The sequence below is a fragment of the Suricata suricatta genome, chromosome 11, assembly GCF_006229205.1.
Source record: "Suricata suricatta isolate VVHF042 chromosome 11, meerkat_22Aug2017_6uvM2_HiC, whole genome shotgun sequence".
NCBI classification, from domain to species: domain Eukaryota; kingdom Metazoa; phylum Chordata; class Mammalia; order Carnivora; family Herpestidae; genus Suricata; species Suricata suricatta.
The window spans coordinates 51,371,146-51,382,896 of NC_043710.1; the positions used below are offsets into that span (position 1 = coordinate 51,371,146).

General features: G+C 34.7%; 2 protein-coding genes across 2 annotated transcripts in view; one reads left to right on the forward strand and one right to left on the reverse strand.

Moving 5' to 3' along the window:
* Positions 1-11,751, forward strand: part of LOC115271975 (olfactory receptor 52E2-like) — a 64,542-nt gene that overhangs the window by 10,493 nt on the left and 42,298 nt on the right. The gene's annotated exons all lie outside the window — the stretch shown is intronic.
* Positions 3,015-3,974, reverse strand: LOC115271976 (olfactory receptor 52E2-like). Its single transcript, XM_029914964.1, has one exon. It carries the CDS (start codon positions 3,966-3,968, stop codon positions 3,015-3,017), a length of 954 nt encoding a protein of 317 aa, XP_029770824.1. The 5' UTR covers positions 3,969-3,974.

Below are 11,751 nucleotides of genomic sequence, written 5' to 3' on the forward strand. Positions count from 1 at the left end.
TCTCTCTCTCTCTCTCTCTCTCTCTGCCCCTTTCCCACTAAAGCTCTGTCTCTCTCCATCTCAAAAATAAATGAAAATTTAAAAACATTATAAAAATTAGAATGGCATTATGTGGGTAGATTACAAAAGAGCAAATCCTGAGTTCTGCTAAACCCCCTTTTATCATTAAAAACAAGTCTTGTTCTCTTGTCTCTGGTAGATAGTCTTTTTCTGTCCAAAGTAAACATAATATCCTCCCTGAGGTAGCTGTCCTGAAATGGATTGCTGATCTAAGCAATGAAAAACTCCCACCACTTCTTATGGTTTCAGAAAACAATGGTGTCTAATAAGAATAAAATGTGGGTCACCTATGTAGTTTTTCTATTAACCATGTTATGAAAGCTAAAAAAAATGTAAAATTAGTTCAAAAGAATATTTAATCTAACTTAATATTATCCAAAAATTATTTAAACATAAAATCAATATACCTATCAATTAAATATTTGATATCATTTAAATGATCGAATTAAGTCTCTTCATCCAGTATTTAACACTTGAAGCACATCTTTTTTTGTACACTAAATATTCAAGGGATAAAATAAAATGCAAGACAATACATTATGTTGAATTGAAAAATATTTTATATTTATATTAAAATAAATATTAAAATTCATCCCCTCAGTTGAATTTGCCATATGTCCAATGTTCGATAATCATATAAGACTAGTGTATACTGTGTGGGAAAGTACAATTCTACAGCTATAACTGGATTCAAATGCCAGCAGGCTAAAATATACTAAAAATATTAAATATTTTTATAGTAAAATATACTAACTAAAAGAATTGCAAGATTTTGCCACTTTATACACATAGAAACCTGGGGAACATGTGTGATACTAAACTCTGAATACTGGATAAGAGTAGAAGAAATGTGACATAGCATGCAGTTGAACTGCACTGTAAGGATATTAAATAGAGATTCTGGACCCAGTGTATCTGGGAGTGGTTCCAAGAGTAAGATGTTCAACTAAAACGTGTTCTCAAATATGGTCCTCAGTAAAATGAACTGAAATGCCAGAATATGTCTGAAAAATCCATAAGACAAAGTTTCCAAAGATTTCAGGGAACACAGTATGTTAGAGTGTATATATCATGCATACCTGCTCAGTCAGCCCCTAAGTCTACCCCTAGAAAACACTCTGGTCATCACGACTGTGAGAAATGCATTCCTGAGGGGAACTGAGGAAACCAGAAAAAGTTCTGTTTGGGCTATTTTCTGCAGGTCAGGAATGATTTCCTGATTTCAATTTTGAGACAGCTCTGAAACCTGGAGCCCACTGAAATGGGGAACTCTCCCCTTGAAGAAGGACCCTGTTGAGCAGTTGAATGTAATCTGGTCTTCCAGAAAGTCACATGTGATTATATATTATCAAGACTACTCACTGGGAAGAGAAATAGAGAGAATCTTGGTGATTATAAGACACAGGTCCTGAACCGACATTAATATCTAGAGAAGCAAAATGTCACTTGTCAGTGCAGGGGTGTATGAAGGTCGCTACAAGATCAGTTGCACTGAACAGCCACACATGGTAGCCCAGATAAGGAAACAACCTAAGTATCTGTCGACAGATACTTCTATTAGAAGATTTCTAGGTGGTGGGATCTAATGTACAGCATGATGATTACAGTTAATAACATAGTATTCTATTTTTAAAATTTGTTAGAGTAAATCTTAAGTGTTCTCACCACACACACACATGCACACACACACACACACACAAATAAGTCAGTATGTGAGGTTATGGACATATGAATTAACATGGTTGTGTAATCATTTACATTTACATGAGGCTGGGAGATCCCCAAGTAAGTTATAATTCTATATCCTCTAAATAATCTTAAAACAAAGTGAAACAAAGTTATTTCAGGCAAAGAAAAGAAAACGCCTCACTGGGAAGATTGCATTAAGGAAATATTTGTTTATTCTTCAGACATGAGTAAGTTACAGATGAAATTCTGAAGAAGAAAGAAGGAATAAATAACAATAGACGTAGTAAATATTTGGAAACATTTATATGAATATTGACTTTCCAAAACAATAACCCTAATTTTGTAACTTTCAAAATGTATAAGATGTAAATTAACCAGCAATAATATATACCTCAGAAAGTAGAAAAAGAGACTAATATTAAAGACTATTTATGAATAGAAAGCAGTAAGACTACTGGCTTACATTAAAATTTGATAAGTTGCATGAGCAGGTGCAGGACAATGGAAAAAAGAACTATAAAATTACACATAGAATCAAATCAAAGCAAATGAGACTTACAGTAATGATTAAAAAATTCTAGAAAGAAAATCTTTGTTGTTAAATATCTGTATCTCAGGTTGATGTAAAAGAGAGTAAATCTCAGATTTAATTACTAGAAAAATAACAATAATTGTGTTAAATGTGCATGAAATTACTTATGTATTTGAAATATGAAAGCTGTCGGACTGGTTTAAATATAAATACTTTGATACTTCTAAGTGGAGACAACATTAAATATCAAGATCTTAAAAGGCTGAAAGAAAAAGGAAGGAAGTTTGTAAGTGAGTTTGCTAATAATTTTGAACTCTGTAAATTCCATAACGTCAGGGAAGGTGGAATAGTTACTATTATATCCCCAGCAGCCTCCACATATGAAAATATACATTCAGAAAATCCTTGTGTTTGGAGAAGAAAGAAGCTCCAATGAACATCAACTAATCTAGTGGCAAAGGATGCATTGAAAACTTGATATATGAATATCAATCAGATATTTAAATGCATAGAGAAAATGACATGCCCCACTAAATAAAATTTTAAGGGACAAAGAGTTTGCAGCAATGGATATTGAGAAGTGGTCTGAAAAGCAGGTGGAAATTAAATGCATTTAAATACTTAAAAGAACAGAGCCAATGTAGATACATATTTTAACATAATTTTTATGAGAAGGAATTTCTCTGGTTCAAATTTCATAAAATTTCATATTGAACCACACATGCACTATGTGTCATTCTTTTTCCTTTGTGTGTTTCTTTAATATTATTTTCTTCACACGGTCATAAATCTGTTTGGTTCTGATGCCATATATGACGGGATTGAGCATTGGTGGCACTATGACATAAAGATTGGCCAGGAGTATGTGGATATAGCGGGGGACGTTATGGCCAAAGCGATGTGTCATAAAGGAAAAGAGGGCTGGTGTATAGAAGGCAAGAATTACACAAACATGAGAACCACATGTGCTGAGGGACTTGAGTCGGGCTTCGCGGGAAGGAAGACAGAAAACAGCACGGAGTATCTGAACATAAGAAAGGACAATGGCTATGATGTCAAATACTAGATTACAAATTGCACATAAGCCATAAATACTATTGATCTTGATGCTGGCACAAGACAGGCGAGCCAGACCCATGTGTTCACAGTAGGTATGGGGAATGCCATGATTCCCACAGAAGGGCAGTCGCAAAATAAGATATACAAATGGAATCACAAAAATAAATGCCCTCACCAACACACCAACACCAATCACAGAAACAACCTTGTTGGTGAGGATGGTGCTATATCGAAGTGGGTCACAGATGGCCACATGGCGGTCATAAGCCATTGCCAAGAGGACTGCTGACTCCATAAGTGTGAAGCTGTGAATGAAAAACATCTGCACGAGGCAGGCTTCAAAGATGATCTCTCTGAGGTTGAACCAGAAGATTCCAAGCATCTTGGGAATGGTGGCTGTGGACAGACCCAGATCAATAGTAGCCAACATGGCCAGGAAGTAAAACATGGGCTGGTGTAGGCTGCTCTCAACCTGGATCACCAGCAGAATAGTGAAGTTCCCTATGAGTGCAATAATGTACACAGCACAAAAGGGAAAGCCAATCCAGACATGCAGTGTTTCCATTCCTGGGATCCCCAGCAACAAGAAGGAGACAAGGTGGAATTGGGTGTCATTGGGAAGGAACATTCTTTTTGGTAATGCATACGTTTTCAGAAATGTATGCTGACCCAGATGGTTCTCTGTATCACTAGGGACCTAAAGATAATATAAGAACACTTAATTAGCTAATTTTTCTATTATCACATTCATTGCCAACAGAACGCCCCCTTCAATTTTGACCAACTTAGGGTTTTGTAACCTGTAAATATAGTGATGGAACTGAATTCCAGTTGATTGACGGCACTCCAGGATTAACACACAGGAGGATTAGTAACTATACGGTAAACACATGGGTACTTCAAAATTTATGCCAAAATATTAAAAATTACCTCAAATGGTTAAATTAGTAATAATTATTGTAAAATATGATGGAGAATAATAGTGAAAACAGTAACATTAGATACCAATTATTAATGTGCTATTATTTACAAGGCTTTATCTCAGACTCTGTGCAAAAATCACCTCTAATATTTAAATAACAATGCCCTTCAAGAAGAACATTAATTTGACTTACTTTACATATAACTCATCTAATGCTCAAAGAGTTTAAGTGGCTTGCCAGAAGTTTAAAATGTTTTCAATGGAAAGTCTGGTAAATTAGATTAGGGAGGAAAATAACAAAGGGAAATAAAGGAAAATATGTGATTTACCTATGATGTATGTATTACAACCACACACGTATACACAATAAATACTCCACGCACGTACACATGAAAACATACAAATTATATATCCTTTCTTAAAACTCACAACGTTCATCTGAATAAACTGTTAGTATTTTTTTTATTTTTAGTTAAGGCAATCATGACTTTAGGAGTTGAAGACACATGTCAAAATGTAAGTTAAAAAAATTAGTGAGAGAAAAAAATTAGGAATATTGGATAATTAAGTGCTTGATCATTCAGTCATTTTTGAAGTTCCCTAAACTTATTACATGTCTTCATGTAGCTTGTTTATAGCATTTGAATGGTGTGTATTTCCAAAATATTTATTTGCTCATGTGTGTAATTAGTTTGTAATAAAAAATCTCTCTTCTGATCATTTGAACATTTCATGGCAGCAATACTAATTGTGACCTCATCTTCAGCAAGAAAATCAGGGCATGATGAAGACATTGATATAAAGAGAAGAATAAACCAGAAAGAGTGTGATAAACAAAGTATGGAATGAGCAATTGAATATAGATGGTAAACGTAACAAGCAAAGCCAGGAAACTGTGGCAGTTTCAACAGGAATAGAGGTTATTTCCATTAAGTTATGTCATTCCAGTAAAATTGTGAATATTCTTAAAAGGTATGACAATGGACAACAGGAGGAAAAGTAGGATCCAGTCAGAGGCAAGTTTTTCTGTGAAGCTCTTAGGTGTAAATCAGCAAGAAAACTCAATGCAGTTTTTCTTTTTTCCAGTATACATACTTAGGACAGTTTCTTAGTTAATGAGAAATTTACTTGGCACACTAGTTGTAGATCTGATTGCAAAAGGTAAAAATAAGCTACTTCTGTTTTTTTCTAAGAGAGAAAGAATAGTACTATATTTTGTGATTGTAAATAAAATAAAGGAAGTTATGTCTCCTTGGTCATACAATTATATTCCACAATGATGCAGTATTAGATAATATGAGATAAGTAGCCAGAAAATGGTGTGAATAAACCAAGTGGAAGACAAATATAGACAAAGGACACAAAAACCTAGAGCAGAAATAGGAAATACAGAGAAAAGAATAGGATCTGATTCTCACAATTAAATCTTTATGCTCCTGTGGATATTGACCAGTTTTTCTTACAGGACTATTAAAATTTTTTTATAAAACCCCAAGGGCAACATGAATATATAAAGATGGGAAGGAATAGTGAGGACAGTCCTATACTTGTTGACGAGGTCTTTAGTAATAACAAAAGTTTAAGTGGGGCAAAGTTGCAGTGAGATGGATGTGTTAAAGGAAAGGTCATTGGTAACCTTGATTCTTATCCTCCCACTCAAGAATGCCTACAGTTGTGTGCTTCAGGCATCTTGAAATTTTACTCCTTCCTAGAGATATTTTATGCATCTGATGTTACCATCAGGGATACTCTGGTATCTTCTTGACTCCCTTGAATTTGAATTGATAAAAATATCAGTGTTATGTCTAAGCTTCTCATGGACAAAAGCGCATAAACAATAATGGAAAGCTCCATCAAAAATTTTTGAAAAGCATCCTTCAAGGCATAATTAGGATCCATACACAAGGCACTGGTGACTTATTAGATCCCTTCTGTGTTCCTACAGGATGTAATACACCTTTGTATTACAGCATTATTGCAAGTGTCATTCATGCTTACATCTCTGTATCTAATTTAAAATGTAAACTACTTGCCAAATGTTCAGAGTCTCTCTATCAAGTAAGTTAATATTTAAGTGATTAATCATTAATAAAGTATTGATATTAATAAATAAAGATTAATGTTAATAACAAATAATTAATGGTTATAAAGTATTCTTGGGTCAGACTAATTTGTTCACTAATCTTCTTGTTAATAGTTTCATGTAATTGTATGCAACACTCATCTGTTAAATAAATACTGTAGAATGTGTTATGTGTCAGAAACTTCTGAGACATTTTAAAATTGAGGTCTGTGCAATCATGCATAATAAAAATATTGTATATAATCTGATGCAGTGTTTGTAAACAAAGATATGCAAGATAACCCATGTCTACAAATAAATGGAACTATCCTACGAATAATGAAACTACATCATTTTAATATAATCATCCAATCTATTCTTAAAGATAATACAGAGTAGAATTTCTCAAAATTATTATTCCGATTCATATGTACATGTCACTTCTCAATATCAAGGTCAATTACTTCCCTATAAATGCCAATATTGCCTCACATTCTGACATCTGTAACTGTAAAATGTAAAATACTGTAACTGCATTATCATAAGCTACAGAAAGTTAAATGCTATAATACTAAACATTTCTGATTTTTTTCTATCTCTCTGGTTGGATCTTCTCATTTGCCCTTAAGGACATTTTTTTTCTGCTAGTCATTCATTAACTATTGGTGATCCTTAACCATCAGCCATAGTTACTGCTATCTCTCATTCACTTTAATCTCTATGAACAATCTCATCCATTGCTTTAATAATGTTTATAATGAAAAAATCCAAAGTAAAATTTGCCAACCCTTAGAATTTTATCAAATTCAGATTCTCAAAACCAAATTTTTCTTGGAAATTACTTTCACTCTTCTTTTGCCAAAATATTACAAATAAAATATTTCTAAAACTGAATCCCCAAACCTATCTCTATCAGACTCCAGCTTTAACTAAGTCTTGCTTTCACTCTTGTCTAATCTCAGTAAATGTCATTGCCATTTAACCATTTGGCCAATTTAGAAATATGAGCATTATCTTCTTCCCTTCTCCACCTTAAAAAAAATATTATCGATTCTACTTCTAAAAATATCATGAAAATCAGTACAGTTGTCTGTCCTCATTGGGATAGTTCCAATCATCATTTCTTGGGTCGATTACAGCACAGTGTTTCCTAGTGCTGAAGAGCATGAGCTCTGTAGTCAGACTAATTATGTTGACACCAGCTTCATGACTTTTTCACTCTACAGTTGAAGGAGAGTAAATAACGTATTACTTATTAGCTGTGTGAGCATTGCACAAGGACTGTAACATTGCCATATCCCAGTTCCTTCATCTAGTACATGTAAATAATAAGTATAAATCAACCTTTAAAAATTAAACCTTTAATTTTAGAGTAGATTATTCTTAAAAACCCTTTGAACCATGTCCCAAAGATACTAGTTGTCCATCATTCCATGGATATCAGGCAGATTTATTTGTCTAAAATGCACATAGAGTGGATTCAGGCTGAAATCCAAATGCTTTCACCAAAATTATATGGCCTTTTCAGATGATGATCCTACTCATTCTCTAAGCTTCAAGGCTTATTCTTCTTTTTCTGAAACTTATCTCCTGTCTCTTCGTTTCCTATCCCTCTCTTTCCCTTTAGCCATCACTGTGACATAAGGATGCTCTGTGAGTTGGGAGATGGGGAAGACTCACCAGACTAAGCACCAGGATGGAATTCTGTCTCTGTTTTATCTCAACCTGTTCAGTCTTTATGAGGGTACTGCTCATTGCCTGAGAGGAGCCTTCAACAGAAAATCCCCAGGGTGCCTGGGTGGGTCAGTCAGTTAAGCATCTGACTTCAGCTAAGATCATGATCTCTCGGTTTGTGGGTTCAATCCCTACATCAGGCCCTGTGCTGACAGCTCAGAGCCTGAAGCCTGCTTCAGATTCTGTGTATCTCTCTCTCTCTCTGCTCCTCTACCACTCACACTCTGTTTCTCTTTCTCCACAATAAATAAACCTAAAATAAAATCCCCTAGGGCTACTTTTGTAAAAAACACAAGATCTCTGAGGAGTCTAGTTTCTAATCTGGTCCTGAGTCATGAATGGAAAGACATGACTTCTAAGGAAAGGAAGGCAGGAAAAAGTAAGGTTTCTTGGTTACTTTGTGAGTCTCCATTAACCTTTTGGTAACTTGCTGTATGTTAGAGCACACGGTGTTTGATACAGATCATTCTCTCACCATCCCAGATCATCACTCTGGGGAACAGTATAATTTCTGTTCAAGAATAAGGCTTTCAAGTCAGAACACTGCTGTTCTACTGGTAGCTCTTTAAACTTGATTAGATAAATGGCATTGGTCAGACAATTTAACCTCATAATTTTGTTTGCCATTTTTTTTCAGTTGTTCCCTCTGTTTTACTGCACCAACTTATTTCTCACTCAGTTCTTCTCAAATGTAATCAGTTACTCTATCAATTCTTTTCATTGACATTCACCATTGTGATTACATTTTTAGTTACATGCAAAAGGAAAAATTAACATACAATTTTGTAATAGAACCCTGTAGAGACTGTCAATCAATAACTTAAATTTTTTTTAACATTTATTCTTTTTTGAGAGACAGATTGTTAGTGGGGGAGTGATAGAGAGAGAGAGGAAGACACAGAATCTGAAGCAGGCTCCAGGCTCTGAGCTGTAGGCACAGAGTCCAATATGGGGCTCAAATTCATGCTAAAGTCAGATGCTCAACTGACTGACCCAGTTCTTAAATTTAAAAAAATTTATAATGCTTTTAAGAAATAAAAACAACCTCTTGGTAAGCATAAAAGTGGCCCCCCATAGGTATTCATATCCTAGTCCCCCAAAACTGTGGATAGGTTACCTTACAAAATAAAGATGAATTTAGACTGCAGATAAATTTAAGGCTAATAATCAGACCTTAAATCAGAAACATTATTCTAGATTATCTAGAGAGGTTCAAGATAGTCACAGTGGTCCTTAAAAGTGAAAGTAAAAGGTAGCAGAAGAGTTAGTGTCTAAGGATACGATGTGAGAAACACTTGACTCCTGCTATAAACAATATTTGTATCTCCCTCCAAATTCATATGTTGAAATCTAATCCCCAATGTGATGGTATTTGAAGGCAAGAACTTTGAGGAGTGATTAGGTCTTGAAGAGGGAGCTTAATTATGGAATGCAATTAATGTCCTTTTATTTATTTATTTATTTTTACATATTTTGTTGTTTTATTTATTTATTTTTAAATGTATAATAGTTTATTGTCAAATTGGTTTCCATATAACACCCCAAACGTGAGGACACAACAAGAAGACAACCATCTGTGAACCAAGAAACATCTCACCATAGACTGAATCTGCCTGCACCTTGATCTGGGACTTCCTAAATCTCCAGAATTTTAAATCCAGCCAATATATGATATTATGTTAGCAACCTGAATGAACTAATGCTAGTCATTGCCAGCCTTCAACACCAAAGGAGGCAAACAGTTAAGGAATGTGGGAAGCTTCTAGAAGCTGGAAAATCAAGAAAAAAGATTCACCTCTAAAGCTTCCACAAAAGAATGCTACCCTGCTGACATTATTTTTTTAAGTTTGTTTATTTATTTTAGGAGAGGCAGAAGGAGAGAGTACAAGTGGAGGAGGAGCAGAGGAGAGGGAGTACAGAGCACCTTAGGCAGGCTCTGTGCTGAGAGCAGACAGCCTGATCAAACTCAAACTCAAACTCAAACACAAATTCACAAACTCAGAAACTGTGAGATCTTGACCTGAGCCTTAGGCAGATGCTTAACCAACTGAGCCACTCTGGTGCCCCTTCTGACATCTTACTTTAGTCCAGTGACATATATTTTGAATTTCTAACCTATTGTATGGCAATAACTTTGTGTTGTTTTAAGCCACTAAATTTGTGATAATTTATTATATGAACAGTAGGAAACAAACATGACTTTCATAGAATTAATTCCTATATAGAATATCTGGCGAAAAAAGACACTTCAGTAGAGTTTATCTAATCAATACAAGTAAAACTCTGCACATAAGATTACTGACTATCACTTATGGCTGGCACACACACACACACACACACACACACACACACACACACACACACACAGACTGTTACATAGGAGCACCTGGGTGGTTCAGTTGGTTGAGCAAATGATTCTCGGTTTTGGCTCAGGTCACTGCTTCACAGTTTGTGGATTCGAGCCCTGTGTAGGGCTCTGTGATGGTGGCATGGAGTCTTTTGGGATTCTTTCTCTACCTTTCTCCTTTGTCCCTCCCTGCTCTGCACACACACACACACACTCTCTCCCTCTTTCTTTCAAAATAAATGAATAAACTTAAAAAACCTGTTACATAATAGGTCTTAAAGCAGTTATAAATTATCACTAATGAATACATGTAAGAAAATGCAAAAAATTAGATATATTGGAAGATTAATGTAGAATTGCCATAGGCATAGATGATGAATTTTAGAAGGAGAGAAATAATAAATGAAAAGGTAAAAGATTTGAAAAATGACTAACAACTTCAAAAATTAAAGAAACATAAAACCTCAGATTTATGGGTCACATGGTATGATGAACAAATTTTTTAAAAACTTCATTATAGAAATAATTATTATTAAATTATCATCAAAGTCAAGGGGAACACTCTAAAATTTCCAAAGAGTAAAATCATATCACCTACATGGTGATAATAATCATATTGGAATTAGAATTTGTTGCAGTAGCATTAGATCTACTAAATCAGATGCACTAAAGCAATATTTGTAAATATTTGTATTTAAGCCTCACTCTTTGGGAAGAGGTCCCCACTTAGTGCCATTCGTTTTCTTAATGTATACAAATAGTGAAGTGCCACAAAAGACCCCCTCCCATTATTTTCATGTGTGTGTGTGTTGCTCTTCTTTTTTCATTCAATCTGACTACTGATAACTACTTGAAACAATAACACACTCAATTTTCTCTGTTTTGTTTTTTGTTTGTTTCCATTTGAGATGCTTAAATTTTTTAATTTAATTTGTATAGTTATGTTTAATATTTCTTTTTTTAATATAGTTTATTGTCAAGGTGGTTTCCTTATAACAACACCAAGTGCTCTTCCCCACAAGTGCCCTCCTCCATGACCATCACCCCCCTTCCCATTTCCCCATCCCCTTTCACCCTCAGTTCTTTTTCAATATTCAAGAGTCTATGATGATTTGTCTCCCACCCTCTCCCTAACTTTTTTTCCTCCCTTCCCCTCCCCGTGGTTCTGTTAGGTTTCTCCTGTTAGACCTATGAGTGACTCCACCTGACTTATTTTGCTTGATGCTTAAATATTTGATACTGATTACTGTAACTTGTTAGAAGAAGGAATGAGAAGGCATGGAAATACATTTTTGCATCAGACTGTTAAAAAAAGTTAACTATTGATTGAGCTGGGTTTTTTTTTT